The sequence below is a fragment of the Symsagittifera roscoffensis genome, chromosome 6, assembly GCF_963678635.1.
Source record: "Symsagittifera roscoffensis chromosome 6, txSymRosc1.1, whole genome shotgun sequence".
In the NCBI taxonomy this organism is placed as follows: domain Eukaryota; kingdom Metazoa; phylum Xenacoelomorpha; order Acoela; family Convolutidae; genus Symsagittifera; species Symsagittifera roscoffensis.
Window position 1 is genome coordinate 14682223 of NC_087067.1, and position 16978 is coordinate 14699200.

At 36.0% G+C, this 16978-nt stretch overlaps 2 protein-coding genes and 1 non-coding gene across 7 annotated transcripts; all 3 read right to left on the reverse strand.

Moving 5' to 3' along the window:
• Positions 1 to 536: 536 nt before the first annotated feature.
• LOC134847681 (nuclear pore complex protein Nup85-like) lies at positions 537 to 10523 on the reverse strand. Its single transcript, XM_063864852.1, has 3 exons — positions 10410 to 10523; positions 7498 to 7695; positions 537 to 2437 (listed from the first exon to the last, which is right to left on the reverse strand). Exons 1-3 carry the CDS (start codon positions 10511 to 10513, stop codon positions 556 to 558), a joined length of 2184 nt encoding a protein of 727 aa, XP_063720922.1. The 5' UTR covers positions 10514 to 10523; the 3' UTR covers positions 537 to 555.
• Positions 10524 to 11074: 551 nt separating this feature from the next.
• Positions 11075 to 11147, reverse strand: Trnar-ucu (transfer RNA arginine (anticodon UCU)). Its single transcript has one exon. It is a non-coding gene; the product is annotated as a tRNA-Arg (tRNA).
• Positions 11148 to 11500: 353 nt separating this feature from the next.
• LOC134848275 (zinc finger CCCH-type with G patch domain-containing protein-like) lies at positions 11501 to 15817 on the reverse strand. 5 transcript variants are annotated; one of them, XM_063865665.1, is made up of 4 exons: positions 15534 to 15817; positions 13598 to 14938; positions 13259 to 13428; positions 11501 to 11819 (listed from the first exon to the last, which is right to left on the reverse strand). In XM_063865665.1, the coding sequence occupies exons 1-3, from the start codon at positions 15788 to 15790 to the stop codon at positions 13272 to 13274; spliced, it is 1755 nt and encodes a 584-aa protein (XP_063721735.1). In that variant the 5' UTR covers positions 15791 to 15817; the 3' UTR covers positions 11501 to 11819; positions 13259 to 13271. The 5 variants fall into 5 exon arrangements, with proteins under 5 accessions (XP_063721735.1, XP_063721734.1, XP_063721733.1 ...); XM_063865664.1 differs by having other exon boundaries at positions 11501 to 12075; XM_063865663.1 differs by having other exon boundaries at positions 11501 to 12075; positions 13231 to 13428.
• Positions 15818 to 16978: the final 1161 nt, after the last annotated feature.

Genomic DNA, 16978 nt, shown 5'->3' on the forward strand with positions numbered 1-16978 from the left:
TTTTGTCCGGATAATTTAAATCAGCACTGTATATAGTTCAACAATAATATATCAAATTCACATTTTGTTTCGGCAAACTCCAGACAAGCTATTGGTCGAAAAAGTCAACTGGCAGGTCTTCAGATAGAACTTTTTTTATATTAGATTAATAGCATACCCCTATGTCATTTTCAGCCATACTGGTCACAGCAGAGCCATTTGCACTTTTATATGAAGAGGGGAATTCAACTTCCATTTAGCAAACGACTATGAATTGAGCTGAAAATCAAATCAAAACCAACACGCGTGAAATCAAATTTTACAGCGAACATCTTGCACTTTTCGTGGAGAAAAATGTAAAAACACCCACTAAACAAAAAAAGTCTTCAAAGCGTTCGCGGAACGTTGAGAAAAGGGCGCTTCTTTGCCAAATGAGAAAATCTCTGCAGGACTCCTATGCATTTCTAGAGTATTATCATATTTCCACATTAATGGCTTTTCAGAAACGATTCAAAAACTGAACAAAACAGTTAATTTTGAAAAACTTTCAGGACAAGCAAAAACACAAAAAATAAATTAACATTGAAGCAAACTCAACAATATCGTAAGTTCTTTGGTCGTCTTTTCATTCATTTCAACAGTCATTTTACTACTGTTTGGATGAAAGTTTTCCATCGCCACTTTCAGAGCAAAAATATCGTCACTGGAGTTTATCAAGTTGAGCGACACAAAATCACAGCTGTCGAGTAAAAGACTCAGCTGCAACACCTCGGGTATATTCGGACACCTGATCAAAGACATCAGAAGACTTGCCGCTCTTTTGAAATCAGCTTCGACTGTTTTACACTTGAGATACTCGTAGAACATGCAGACCATGTTAAGAAGAGAACCTTCGCTTTGTTTTCCTATAGTGCCCAACTTCACTTTTGCAACCCTAGACAGGTTTTCCAAAATACCCGCAATGGAGTCTATATCTCTAGTTTCCAAATACAGTTTCAAACATTCGTGTGCAAGTTTTGTCGCAATCTCAAGGTCCAAACATCTTACCGTCCACTGACTAGCATTAAGCAAATTGTTGCAATTCAAATAAGCAACAGCGCGTTTTCGGTTAATTGAGTAGACGCTATCTTGCAATCCATATTTCAGACACATGCTGATTAGACTTACAGCTTGCTGATCGTTTATTGGTTCAATTCGTTCTATTAATTCATAAAGCATACTACTTCCAATTTGATTCTTATCGTAGAAAGAAGAACTCCTTCTAGAAACTTCCAAATTATCTTGATTTCGGTCTAATTGCATTAAATAAGTGAAGGCAAAAGGCCATAAGCTACTATGCAACATGAGTTTCGTCCCGTAATCTTTGGTGAGAAATGTCAGAAAGTCTTCCTTGAGTTCTTTTTCATTTGACCCTGGATCACTTAATTTATACCCAGAGTAGTAGAAAAGGTCAACTAAGTGCATAGCGGTGCACGTTTCAGGAAACACCGTGCAAATATGGTACACTATTTTCAGGTTATCAGCCGTGAACAAAGCGTGAATTACGTGATCAAGTGGGCTTTCAATGGCCGAGCTTTGCATTATTGACGGCAACACTTTTGCCAAGTCATGTTTGCTCATACTCGGCATAATGAAGATCGCAAACGCGATTATACATTCGAACCATCTTTCGAAAACAACGCCAATTGAAGATTCGCCCGCGCCATCATCTTTCATTATCTTGTTCAGCACTGATCTCTCGCCCGCACATAATCCACAAACTAAGGTCAATTCAGGTTCATCACACGCCTCCGCGATTACTTTCAGCTCTTGGAAAGAATTTCTCCACATAGCTGCAAACGAATTAAGTTCAACAGTCGAGTATTGACTGCAACTTGAGATCGGATTTTGCTTGAGAAGCATAATTATATCTTGAACTAGCTTCCATTGAGTACAGCTTTTATCAGAATCTCTTTGATCGCCCATTCCGAAATTTCCTATCCCTATCAAATCAGCGCCCGAATTGTACTTTTCGTGGAAAAAGTCACTCAAAACATTCAAGAGCGCTATAGCTTCTCTGAAGAATCCCTGTGTCAGAAGCTTAAAGAGAATATTCCAGAAGTTTCTAGAACTTTTAGAGTCATGAAATTTGCACTTGAGTGCTGCTTTAAGCATGTTTGGATCGGTTGACGTGTGTTGTTGGATCCAATCGATTAAGTTTTTGACTACGAAAGGCGACTCGTTGAAATACAAAGACTCAGCAAGCGACCAAACTAGATCCACGACTGAAAGAGAATTTCGTATCGCTTCTGACATGTTTCTCTCTTCTCTTTCTTTTGCCTCTTTTTCAGATGATTTTTCTCCTTTCTGTTCTTCTTGTTCATTGTCTGAATTCGTATCGATGACCGATTTCAAAACACTTCTGTATCTTTGACTGAACTTAAGAGAGTTTTGTCGGGACGCGTTTGTGACCGTGCACCTGAAACACGCAAAAACATTTGTATTCTTGGTTGCTAGCGTCTTAAAACTGATAACCATTGACACAATCAAAAGAAAATGATCATTAAATACCGAAGCCTACAAACCGATTTTTTTTTGTTATTTCTTAGTTTTTAACTAGTTAGTGAAAAGAAAAAACACAAAAAAAAAACAATAATTTTTGATGTAAAAAAATTCCCCGCTGAATTCCGAGCGCCAAGACAGTTTTAATTGTTAACGTCACAAATTAACAAGAGGTCTACGCATTTTTCCGGGATTATCGTGTTGTTTATTGTTGAATTTCCAGTTTTGAAAAAATGAACATATTAATTAAAAAATTGTTGGCAAGACCGTTTTGGTATACAAATACCACCGGAGCATCCAAAGAATCTGAAATTAACATTGATGCCTCAAAATTTTGAGCCAGGCTCACTAACTCGCATGACTGTGGCACGTTTCGCCAGTCGTAATTTAGTGGCACCTCATCCATTTCGGCCCACATTTATTAAGTGTGTAAGACAATTTGTGAGAGGCGAGAGGCGATATGTGCCAATAAATTCAAGAGGGGTGAAAAGTGTGTAGACAAACTCGCATGCATTAACAGAAAAACTTCAAACAAAAAGGCTTCTCAGAAAGCTAATTAGACGAGAGAAAACTATTGAAGATATCTGCTTGGATAAGTTAATTTGTTAAATGAAGTTCGTAAGTGAAAAAGCATTCAATTCTAGTTCATAGCTGTTGGCGCTATAAGGAAAGCAAAGAGATGCATCACTAGCGATAACTCACGAAAATAGCATGGCAAGCTAACCGACAGAAAAGTTAGACGAAATTGTTCGAGAAAAAAAACATACCGAAAATCAGATCTATCAAAAATTTCAAATTTTGTGACGAGTAAGATCAATGCTAGCAGTAAATCAGCGTTGAAATAAAACTTACAAATCAGTAACTAAGCCAACAAAACTTGAGTAGATGCCCGTCGAGCCGAAAGAGTCCAAAAATTTTCATAACCCAGCACACACAAAAGGAACATCATAAAAAGTCGACGTTGGTTTGCAAATAACCAACAAAAATTTCAAATTAAAAAAAACATCTAAAATGCAGACATGCTCAAAATATGTCGATGACGTCACTCTGTTGTAACTCAAATATCGACACAGAGGCGAAGCTGCTCCTCGCAAGCACTAGCGAGAACACGACAAAAAGCAGCTCTATGAATTGCAAAAAAAAATAAATAAGCATCAAAATAGTGAAAATCGGCTACGTCTCGGATTCAAACCTACGACCTACTCCGACCCAAAAACTATGTGTCTCATGCACTAACCACTCAGCCACGGACGCTTCATTGCTAGCAAACACTATCCACAAACAAAGCAGAGACAGATTCTATGCAATTTCCAATGCTCCAGTAAACTTTACATTTCAGTGAACACTTTCAATGAAAACTTTTTTTTGAGAGTAATATTAGAAAAAAAGAAAGTTCGTACTAATAAAGTAACGCTCGCAAGCTCGTACGTGTAAATAACAGGAAAACTTGAGAAGCAAAAATGCTGAAAATATGCTATCTATGGAGACGCGCTCATAGAAAAGACTAGTTCTTACACACTTGTAAAAAAAATTAAATTATAGAAAAAAAGTATTTCCCGACTATAAAACCCTTGTTCTCGCAAGTGGGCATAAAAAACCAATTTAAGTTGAAAAAATTCGTACTTTACCTTGCACTCGGTTAATGCTATTGAGTTTTTCGAGTTGAAAATGAGGAACAAAAAGTTCAAAAAATGCTCTTAATTTCCTAAAGAAAAGCAAAATTAAACCACAGAACCTGTTTATGTAAAAAATCATTTGTTTTAACAATATTCAATGATGTCTTGATTTTTATTTACATATACCATACGGGCAGGCGGGCATCAATCAAGTAAAACCGTTTCCACCTTTTGTCAATCATAACTTGGGCCTTTTCCTGTGATTTCTTCAAAAAATACTTGACCACGTCGCATATCTAGATACTAAGAATGAGGATGTTACCAAGAACGATTCCTTTAGAGTAATGGAGAAACTTTGGTCTATTTAAATAGCTTTTCTTGAATTCGAAATTACAAACTAACGAACAAATTGAAAAACAGCAAAAGAACTCTAAAAACAAGAAAACATGTGTAAATAGGTATTATGAGATTAAAAACTCCACGTCGAAAAAAATTTACTACGGCTGAACTCGGACCCACTTTTTGCGGCAACCAAATCGAAGATAATAATACTGAACGACTGACAGCTTTAGATATTTCTTCCACAATCCAGTCCGAACAACCCATCTAAAACAAGCCCGTACATATGGAAAGACCACGAGTTTTTAAATTATTTGACTGGCTCCACGAAAAGGCAAAACAAGATAACTGCAATGCAATAGTCATCATTGGTTATGTTAATTTCGATTAAGCTAAATTAAGAGGTCTCGTATCAAACAACGATTACGAAAACGATATATTAGCGAAATTATCGGAGTTGAACTTTACCGAGGTGCTAGAGCAAAATGCAAAAAGCAACTCGAAACTTTCCTTGCAATAAATCCAAACAATTATCAAGACAAATAAAAACAACGAAATTCAAACATCGTATAGCTCGGATCATCAAGCATACATCGTATCATTACAATGCGAAAGTAAAAAACAGAGACAATGAGACAATCGTTTCCGTTAAGTAAAGGCGAATAGCAACAACTGCAATGTAGAAAGACCATTTCAACCATACTGCGACAGCAACGAAGACGAACTAGGGAGTGATATGAATGGCTCGAGAAGATATTAAATAATAATATGTCAAAAACCACATCTCTCGGATCAAAATTGCTTCCATAGGTAGAAAGCAAAACTTCACGCATGAAAAAAAAACGAGCAACTTTCAAGCGAAAAACAACAAACACATAACCTGATCAAACTACAAAAAGCTCAAGAATATGGAAAACGAAATACGTAAAACACTTGTAGACGATCAAACAGAATTCGAAAAAAAATATTCCAAGGAAAGAAAGTCTGCGACTTCCAAAAGTAATAAGACAAAACAAAAAAATTAGCAAATTTCCAGAAACGTTGCATTTCAAAAATCGAACAATGAAAAGCGATAAAAAAACAAAAGTTTTCTGCGATCTCTTAACAAAATAGCAATAGACGGGACAAAAATAGATAGAAAATAATCGAAAAATTAGATAAAACAAGGCACGTAGTCCAAACAATAAAAGAAAATCTTATCATGAACAACTTTCGATTGTCGGAGTCGCTCCTAAATATTTTCAAACTGCTAAATCAAAAAGTCCATTCCCCCATTCCCTACCTCTTGGAAAAGCTATGAAGTCGCATTCATCTTTAAAATTGATGACAAAGCTTACAGAGCAATACAGACCAATGAACTTACTCTGCGACATCTCAAAAGTCCTTGAACTAAGCAAATTGTTTTAAAAAAGTCTGCACTTCTCGCAACATGATAACTCAAATGCTGGTATTTCTTAACCAACTTCAAAAACATTTTGACGACGAGAAAAAAATGTTCGTCTAATAATTAGATTTCAAGGAGTCATTTAATAAGATCCCTCATAAACTACTCATCAAAAATACGGGTAATCAGTACAAATTTTCCGAAAAATACTTGAATTATCTGATAAACAGGAGGAAATATGTAACAGTTTATGAAATCTGCTTTGAAGCAACCGAAATCAGTAACCCATGGATCGCAAATTGGACCTCTACTTTTTATTACCTATGCAATCGACCTGCCCCAAAAAGTGGAACAGTGTGAATCATTTGGCTACGCTGATGACAATAACATTCTGACAACCGATCTGACAAACCTTCAAGTGGACATCAACAAAATAGAAAATGATGCAAAGACAAGATGAAACTAATTGAGAACAAAAAAGAACCAATCAAAAAAGAAGATAATGAACAAGAAGCTAAGCTGAATTGGAAAAAACTTGATGTGAAGAACGAACAGAATGACTAGGGTGTGATATGTCAAACAAACTCTTGAAGGTGAAATCTGAAAAGCGATGCACCGAAGTCTGGAAAACGCACTTTTTCCTGAAACGCAATATCTCTGCCAACCCTAACATGAAAACGAAAAAGAATGCGTATGCGGGCTATATTGCACAGGTGATAAGCTACGCGTCCCAAGTGTGCTCTGCAAAAAAAAACAGAAAATAAAAAGCTAGAAAACGTGGAGATACTGACTGGATCTTGAATGATCGACGCAAAAATTACAAGTTCAGACCGGAGAAGCTGGAAACCTTACCTCGTTCTATGTTATTGTTCATTCTATGACTCTAATTTCTAAATAGAAAATATAACATTGACCTACAAATACGAGCAAAAACAGAAATAATCACAGCAACAAAAAGTAGAAATATGAGAACGTAGAAATCTACCAAATACACGCACAAAAAAGCAGAGTAAAACTTCTGGCTAAGATCTAGCAATCTTTTAATCACATAGCACACAAAAATATCAGAAACCGAAATGAATAAATCACTATTCACAAAGTTATACTGAAATTACTCTACCAAAGGCTACTCGGATGCTAACATATAATCGTGGACTTTCTTGTGCAATTGCGGACATTGCAACCTAATTCAGAAAGTCCACTCAATTGTAAACTGACGGGCGCGAGCCCTGGATCAGATGATCCAAAGCCTAAACTACTACTACACGTAATTTTCTTCTCAGTAACAGGTAGTATTGAAGGCGCTTTCATAAAACCGTTTAATATTTGCTACTGAATCGCCGTATAAGACATATGCTGATATTGAACACAAGAATTGGGACACCAATTATTGCGACTTTAGTTGAACAAAAAAGACTGAGCTCATAACTTAAGCGTATCTTAATTAAAATTTATAAGAAAAGACTTGAGAATAACCCAGAGGAGACAATAGGACTCGAACTCCTGCCTCCAGCTGTATACGCACTATTCCACTCTCACATTCTACGGGTGAATCCAAGAATTAGGGTTTTTTGGATTAAACACTGACTTCGTATCGTAACATAAGCTGCGCTTGCGTTATGAGTGAATTATGCCTACCTGAGTGAGTAGATGTTTGCGAATTGAGACACAATCTGTCGCATGATATTTCCATCCAATACTCTGGCTTCAAGCGATTGAGAAGAGGAGTTACCCATACATAATACACTTGACTCCTGGTCCACTGTGAAGGCCACGATGTCTTCATCGGCCATGGCCACTGAGTGCAACTGGCCATTCTTATCCACATCACCATAACTAAATAAGAACTCTGAACAAAATATTTGATAATAAGTGTACTCAACTAAAAACTCTACAACTACTTTACAAAGAGACGAAGCTGAGCTTTGCACCACTTGCGATACCTAAAGCCACCGAATCGTGACAAAATAGAAAAAACGCCAAACACACCCAAAATTTTTATATGTTTGTCTCAAAATGAAACTCATTTTGATGAAAACCTGTGGCGGAACACAACAACCAGCATTTAAAGAACATTTAAATTTACTGAGCGGTAACTATGCAGACAACACCAGGATAAATGGTCCTAAGAATCCAAACGTGGGATTTTAAAAGCAGAAAATGTTGAAATTTCTGATTTTTTGTCAGAAACTCGATGTCCCATGAAATTTTATCGATTAGCACGTAAAAACTCTCAGACATCACGAGGAATTAGGACAAAAAACTGCTCTGAACTAAGTCTAAAAAAACTAAGACGAAAAAGTTACCCAAAAGAAAAATGCTGACGAAAAAACTGTCGTCCATTTCATTTTTTTAGCTATCACCTAGTTTTGGTAGTTATAAAAACGAAACACCCAAATCACAAAAACCTGCCTAAACTTGAATTGCAAATAGAAGAAAAAACATCATACCGAAGGAGAGAAAAACATTAAAAGTAAAAGAAACAAATAGCGCAAACAAACCAAATTTGTCATTTAGAAATAAAAATTCTGAAAATTACGAGCAAAATATTAATTAAAACGATTTAAAGGTAGTTTGTGATCTGACAGCACATTAGGCCTCCTAAAATTGAGTCTCTTGTTCAGAGAATTCATCGTTCTACAAAAATAGAGGTTAGAAAGCAACACACAATTCAAATGACGAAAAAACTGATTGAAAATTAAACATAGAAATTTGCAAATAAACGCAAAAATTTTATCACCTTCGCCGAAAATAATATGATCAGAATAGCAGGTCGATTATGAAGCATCGAGGAAAATATCCGAACAAAGTTTTATTGAAAAGAGAATTCTAAAAAAATTGAAGTCGAATTAAAGTATTCACCTTATTCATCGTAAGTAGAAAAAAATACTATTTTTTAAACAAATAAAAAAAACATTAGGCGAATAACCCGACAGAGTTAAATTCGCCACTTAATAAGTAGAAAAGCAGCTGAAATAATTTCAGTATAAAATCATTAAAAGATTTGCAACTACTCGCTTCAATGCAAGCCCTATATAGGCAAAAAAAAGTACGCCGCATAAGCTGCATATTTGTAAATTTATCATTTCGACCATCTCTCCAAATATTTACCATTCTTAGACCAAAGTTATTAACGGGGAAAAAATAGAGTACCCGGTTGCAATGCCCATAATTATCGCAAGGGTAAAAAACCAAAACATGAAATACAAACTTAAACTTCAAACTTACACGTAGCGTTTCAAGCTTTCCTCAACTTTTTGTACCCAAATCAGCCGGCTCATCAACAAAAATCTAGCCAACAGATTGTTGGAAATCGTTCAAGTAACTAAAAGTCAAAAAGGTACTAGAAAACGATTAAGGAATTTTTTATAGGTAAGCCTACATTCATGTTATTTCGCGCTTTTTTCATTTTCGTGATTGTAGAGGGCAATTTTTCTTTTTAGCAAATAAATTTGAGTTTAATTTAATTAGAAGTCAAAATAAAACCAAGCCAGGACAAATCACATTTGAGCGTGATAAAACTTTCTCGGACAAAAAAGTTGTTCATAAGAAAATAAGTCCAGTCCTATAAGATGAATAAGTTACAATAAACCTTTCACCATATATAACACATGAGGCAAAGCTCCATTAGGAAAAACGGATAAAAAGCTATTAAAATTTTTTAAAGAAAGCCAATGAAAAAACTAAACCACGCCTTTAAGATAGAGGCCAAGTTGACTTCGCAAAAATCAAGCAACCAAACGCATAGATAATTTCAAAAAAGCGAAAAAAAATCTGCATGATTTTTAAAAAAAATGCCTCTACGGGAATCGAAACGCAGTTCTCGAGCATCCAACTAGACTTCTTAACTCACCTGTACCACTGATGCTTACAGATCCGAAACATTAGGTGCTTATTTAAGTGACAAAACGTGTTATTAAACTGATTCGAATTATCCGACCACAACAAAATTGGAAATTTTAAACGCGTTTCTCTTATTGGGTTGAAATTTGCCTAAATTTTACATTAGTTTCTACGTAATTTCTAATTTTTGAAGTGATCAACCCATTTCAGGAAAAACTTTTGACGCGAGTTTTGCAAACTCAATTGCTCTATATAAATACGCTTTTCAAGTCTAGAAAAACGCATTCAAAATTTCCAATTTTATTCGTTTTGTCCGGATAATTTGAATCATCGTATTGTGCAGCAAAAAAGCCACTGTCTTTTTACTTGCGAGTTGGATTGGAAAAAATGTCAACCGTAATTTCAAGCGCAATGTTCGTGAGCGGGCTTGTGTAAAGACCAATTTCAAAAAACGATGGATACAGAATATTATCATTTGAATCTTTAAGAGAAATTCTTGGGACCCAAATTATTGAGAACAAAACATTTTGAGATGGTACTGAAGTTTGAGAGACTAGTTCTAGCCAATAAGACTGAAGCAAAATAGTTTCAGTTCAAGATGCTGAAATGATGATTTTGGGCAGAATAAGTAAAAAGACCACTCACTCATTCTACGCACTCGATGACCTACGAACGATTTTATCTCCAATAGTTAAATTTACTCTCACCTGGAACCACCGTGCATGATCTTCTCGCTTTCTCTGCTCTCCATATTCATGAACTGTCCTCCTATCGAACTGTGCACTAATTTCGTGCTCGCGAAAGATAACATTGGCAATAACAGATCTGAAAACGCAGAAACTGAGTAAAAAATAAGCTTGAGGTTAGGGTCTAGCACATTCGATAGAATCCTCAAGAATTAACGTCACGATATCATAATGTAAAGAAATTTTGGTACTTTTCTGTTAGCCCCTATAAAGCACCACGAACAAAACATCGCGATAGCAGTTGGAAATAATCGATTTTTTCCGCATTTTTTCGTTGCAGTCACCGGAATCCTGCTAGATTTTTTTGGAAACTGATTGTTTTTTTGGAATCGGGTTGTTTTTTTGTCATCTGATGTTGCGAGGCAAAAAACTCCTGGCTCGTTTCCACTCCCCTCCTCCCAAGTTTCAACGTTTATACATTGTTTTATAGCTTTGTGGCTAAATGCGTCATCCTATGATGTCAAGTATGAACAACAAATATGTACGCAATAGTTAGTTTGTTCACTATACAAAATTATTGCATTACTGCGACGTTAAACTAACTTTTCAAAACTTACATTTAAATATTCGGCAAGTGGAAAAAGCCAAACGCCCGAAAATAAATTATTAAGTGAAATTAAAAAACTCATCTCCGGTGGTATTCGAACCCACGACCTCTGGATTAGAAGTCCAGCGCGCTATCCACTGCGCTACGGAGACATGCATTATTACCTAATGCTATTAAGTTGAACGCATGTATTTGTTTAGCCCTAAAACTTTTAATTTAGACATGCCAACAGGACAAAGCAGACCAAATAACTTTGTCATGGCCTAAATAGTCTACATGCCAATTTTCATAATAATCGGACAAAAGAAACAAATTTACCAATTGTAAAATTTTACAGGAGGAGGAAAAGGAAAAAGAGCCAAAATAGCATATGAAAAAATTGTGAACGCAGAAAAATATCCCCCCCCCCCCGCGAGAAAACCCTTGATCCGCATCTGAATTAACGCTATATTCCAGCCGATTAGACGATAAAAACCAAGTTAGTAAATTTAGATTACTTCTTTTTCACACTGAATTGAACTCGAAATTTCACAACAGAGACATAGCCATGGTTCAATTCTCATTTATTGATTTCTGGAAATTTTGGTGAACAATCAAATCTTGGTCAAAATTCGATTCCGAAGTTTGCAGCGCTCAATTATCAAGAAATATGGATACAAATGCTAAGCTACACTACAACTCCTTTTGTATAAAATCGAAAGTGATCATTGCAATTTTCATCCGACATGCTCGTTGCTCAATAGTACATTCTTTTGACAGCACAGACCAATCATCCAACACACTGCGTGATTTTTGCCATCCAGCATAATCGTTTTGAAGAAATTCTGGGCGCACATGAAAGACTTAAAATTCAAGCTATCATAGCAACCTTCGGATCTACGTTTTTTTTACTCAACGTGAGGCAACGCAACATTTGTCTGGAAGGGAAAAATCAAATCGAGCACTGAATAATGACACGTTTTTCCAATTAGTGGAGTTAATCGTGATAATCGCTTTGACAGGCAAAGTTCTTCGATACAATCTTCGAGTTTTTTTTTTTTTCGTTTTTAAATTTGAACTCACCACTTAGTACTGAGACTCCTAAGTGTTACGATTGTGATAGAGGGGCCTGAAGAAACTTCAGGGTAATCAATTTCCTTTAAAATTTACAAGCAAGCTCTATTGAATCGACAAAACTTCGAAATAGCTCAGTTATTTCAAAGAGCAAGTTGGTTCGCCAAAAGATTTTCTAATCAAGCAAATCAAGCGATGACAATTTGAAATAGTTTGAAGTAGTCATAGCTTGGATTGTATAGCAAAAAAAAAAAAAACTTTCACAAAAGCTATTGAAGTGATGAAATTTGGAAGTATTTCAAGTTATTTCATACGAATCGGTTTGCAATAATTAATGTTTGTCTAAGCAAGCTATCAAAGCGATGAAGCTTCAAGTTAAATCAAAGAGAAAATCGATTGGCTGAACTTTTAAGTTTTCAACGAAACTTTGGAAAACTTCGGTTATTTCATAGAACGAATCGGCTCGCAAAAATTAGAAGTTTTTCTAAGCAAGCTATGTTGCAATGAAAATTGAATTACCGCGAATTTGTGTTCATAGCTTGGATTGCGTTACGAGAAATTGAAATTTACCCAAGCAAGATATTGAAGCGATGAAACTTGAAAATATATCAAGGTTGTTTTCATAGCTTGAATTACTTCGCAAAAATTAAAAACATTGAAGCAAGCTATTGAAGTGACGAAACTTTTCACAGTTATTTCACAGAACGAGTCGGTTCGCGAAAAGATTAATTTTTTTCTAAGGAAGCTATTAAAGCGAAGTTTTAAACTTTCAAGTTATAACTTGGAGAAAATCCGTTTGCAAAAATAGCAATTTTTCTAGGCAAGCGAGAAAACTTGAAGTATACGTCAACTTATTCCATAGAGCACCGGTTTGCAAAAAACTTAATTTTTTCGAAGCCATTGAATCAATGAAATTTTGAAATATTTCAGTTATTGCATCGAGTTTGCGAAAAAAATTTCAGGCGAGCTATTCAAAAGATGAAACTTTGAAGCAATTCAAATTGTTTCATAGAGCGAATCGGATTGCAAAATAGAAGTTTTTCTCCGCAAGCTATTAAAGCATTTATTTTTGTTCTGCAACAACATATTGTCACTGTTGTTTTGCATGTTACACAATTCTTACACAATACTTATCTCTTCATTCAATTATTTATTATATTGACGGCTCTATCACAACTGTACCCAATAGTTTCAGAGCTGAAGAAGTTACCATCATCTTTAGTTCAGAAATGCAACTCTTTTCTCTTCGCCTTCTTGTCCACCATGCGTTCTAGTGTGTTCACGTGTAGCTTGCACTGATCGACTTCTCGCTTCTGATCGCGCATCTGATGAGCCACTGAAGCCCAGTTCAACTCTGCCTTTTTCTGCAGACTCAGCAGACTAAAAGCAAACATAGTCGACATTTTATTCAATTTCCCAACTTCAAAAAAATTACCTTTTAACTCATTGATTTTCACTATTCTTTTATGATGACGCTTTTGGGGAAAATAGGATCGACCTTAAGAATACTGACAGGCTACGACAAGACTAAGCTTAAACATCTGCTTACCCTCTCGTACTCTGTTCTAACTCAGCTCGTTTCTGCATCAACATTGTGTTCAACTGCAGCTGCGATTTTCCTTCACACAGCTTGTGAATCTGAGAAATATAGCTGTTCATAGATTGACTCTTCTGTTCAGTTTTATCATTTCCTGTTTTGACTTCTTTAGGGTCATGTGAGTTCACATCCGCACGTGAACCAACACTTTTGTTCATGAAGTTGAATACATCACCACTTGATTTACTTCTTTTCATGCCATTACCTTCACGATTCGATGGAATGATTTTACCTCCATTGTCACCAGCATCTTCGCTCTCAGCGATTTTTTGCTTCTTTCTCGACGACGATTCAGAGTTCGAATCCTGTCCAACCGTTTTGATTCTTTTAGCGTTTTTCATTTTCATGCAGTGATCCAGCGATTTACGAGAGGGTAAAATAGCCGCTTCTACGGGTTTTACTATTCCCTTTCTATCTTTTCCCAAGCCCTCGCCTTTGACGTATCCCATTTTCATTAGGATCTTAGAGCCTATACCTTTAGTGTGCGTTTCCCATCCTCCAAACCGCTCGTCAATTTTTGAGCTTTGATCTCCACTTTTAGCAGGCGTCGATGAACTGGTTTCCAACTCGTTAGAAGGTCTATCGTTAGGACACCTTGTGTCTGTAATACCTTCACGATTACCAAACCCATTCCCCGAAGCTCGCAATTCAATCTCGTCATCCGATGAGTTTCCAGAATCTGAGGACTCACTTTCATCTTCAGAATCGCTTATCTTACTAGAATTGACTCCTTTGACAATTTTCCTACTAACTATTCGCTCTGCAGGCACGCTAAACTCAGTTCCATTTTCAGAAACAACTCTTATCGAAGCCGATTCTTCCGCTTGACCGGACTTTTCTTTCTCCAATCTTGGAATCGATCGAATCCTTCCTTCGCTCCATAAATTAGAATCTTCTCCTTCTCTGAACAGAATCTGCAACCCTTGTTTTAGTTTCCGATGTTGAAACCCTTTGAATTTTCTCAACTGGCTAAATTTCAGACTTTCTCCGTGAGAGAACTTGCACTTTTTCCGTTCACAAAACGGATAATCATGACACGGTCTCATTTTATTGTCCAGTGGTGTCAAGTAAAACACTGCCAGAATGTCACTTTGAGCTGGAGTTTTGATAGATGCTTTCTCAAAGTAGAAAGCTGGAAGGTATTCAACTTGTCCATTCAGTTTCCGATAGGGTGCTAGGACTTTCTTGGTGTCGCCCGTAAAATCATCGAGAACTTCATTTTCATTCGATCTGTCGGTGCAACTCAAAGAATGATCACTAACTCCGTTGAGTTGCCTTGAGTCATTATCGGGACTGGTGAAAATATCTATTGACCAAGCAACGAAAATTCAAAATTATGACATCAGTTTAGCTGCGAGTAATCAAAAGTTTGATGAAATTATCATAGTATCTTAACGAAAAATTTTCAGACAGTGAGAAGATAGTTTTCAGAGAAGTAGATATAAATGAAATGAATTGTAAAGTGGTCAATTCAATTTCATATATGACCAATTAAATCGTAGCAAAAAATGAACTTAATCAACTTTCCTAGCTTTCAAAAACGCAAATTACTCATATAATGAAATTAAAATAAATGAGATTTTTGAGATGTACTGAACAATCGCCCTCCCTTTTGTATCTACTTATGAATTGCCAACCCTATTAATAAAAGCAGTAAATAGCACTAGAGCGTTGCTATAGCACTAGATATACTATAGCACTAGATGTAAATTGCTGCAATCTGTTGGTCGAAAATGCGTTATTTTAATCTACTTAACAATTCCCCCCCGTGCTTAAAATGGGGGAGGGGGGGGGGCAATTGTTAAATAGATCCGATTTTTTGTTTCATATACTTTAGACAACAATGTGACTTAATGAGATTCGACTATTTTGGAGATTTTCACCATACGCTTCATCATCTTCATTAACGACGTGCATTAATTTCAGTTTTTCTGCCTGTGTTTTGCTTTCGTGCTCAATTTGTTGTTCCGTTAAGGCAATCAGGTCTATCAAATCTTTCATTACTCCGCTCATATCATCATGACTCCGAACACTATCCGACGATGATTCCGTGCTATTTCCTGAAGCCACTAGATTCATGAGTCGTGAGAGCTTCCTGTGATAAGAGTCGAGAGATAATTGGAACTCTTTTATTGTATTTGACATATCTGCATCTTAAGTATTAAACTAAATGAAAAGGATGATGATTTACATAAATACACATCGACAGGCATATTCCTCTAATTTTTTTGAATATGAGTGTTATTGTTCCAATCACTTCACAAATTGGAAGTGTCTGTGCCCTAGAGTCGGTTTATGTTTCGACCACGTCACTGACTGGAAGGATCTGTGGCTTATTGTGGGTTTTTTCGCCCATTTATCATTTATTAATCATGATTCAGAAACCAACAAAATATGTCGAAATTTTTTTTTTGTTTTGCACATAGAAGCGAAGCTGCACTTCACAAACTTAAAGCGAGAACACAGCAAACGGTATCTCTATATGGTCAAAACTAGAATTGTAAAGCTAATAATAATTCATTTATGTGCTGTATTCGCACCCCAGACCTCGAGATTAAGAGTCACAGGTCCCATAATCTGCACCATTGGCGCTTGACAATCTTCAAACACTTTCCACCACTAAACCAGATGCAAAGATATAATTCTAAAGCAGCAAAAGTAAACCAGATACAATGCTATTACTGCAATAGAGCCACCAAATGAGCAGTTTTAATTGCGCCTTTGGTCCGAAAAAAAAGTTCTCAAAAGAACACTACGCTCGCTAGTTGGCAGACAATTTTACTGAAGAATCGGTCAACCCCATACCAGAAAATTGAAAAAGAACTCCTGCCAAAAGGAGCAGAATGATATCGACCACGTGTTTGATGAAGAATCAACTTTTTCAGTTTTTGACTTAAATGCTAGATACAAACATAAGACAAGGAGAGACGGTTGCTGTGCTAGTAACACAATGTTCCGACCACATTCTTGAAAAAACTACAAAAAAAAACTTTATTTGTGTCGTTTTTTAAATTAGTGTGTCGTTTTTTAAATTTTATTTTTATGCATGGTGTGATGACAGGATCTCATCGAACCTCTAAAAAATAGACTTATTAGATAACCATAGTCATATTGAACAACAGCTGTTTCCGCAAAACAACTAGAAACAAAAAATTCTAGAATTTTTTCTGGCTTTTTGCAGACATTTTATTGAAATGGCGCTAAGCAAACATAAGAAATTAATTTTACTGGATAAAAACTAAGTTTTGAGGACTTAAATAAAAGTTTCATTGCTTATAAAGGAAAGGTTTCATATAAATAAAGGACATAGTCATATTTCAAGAAATTGTGAAA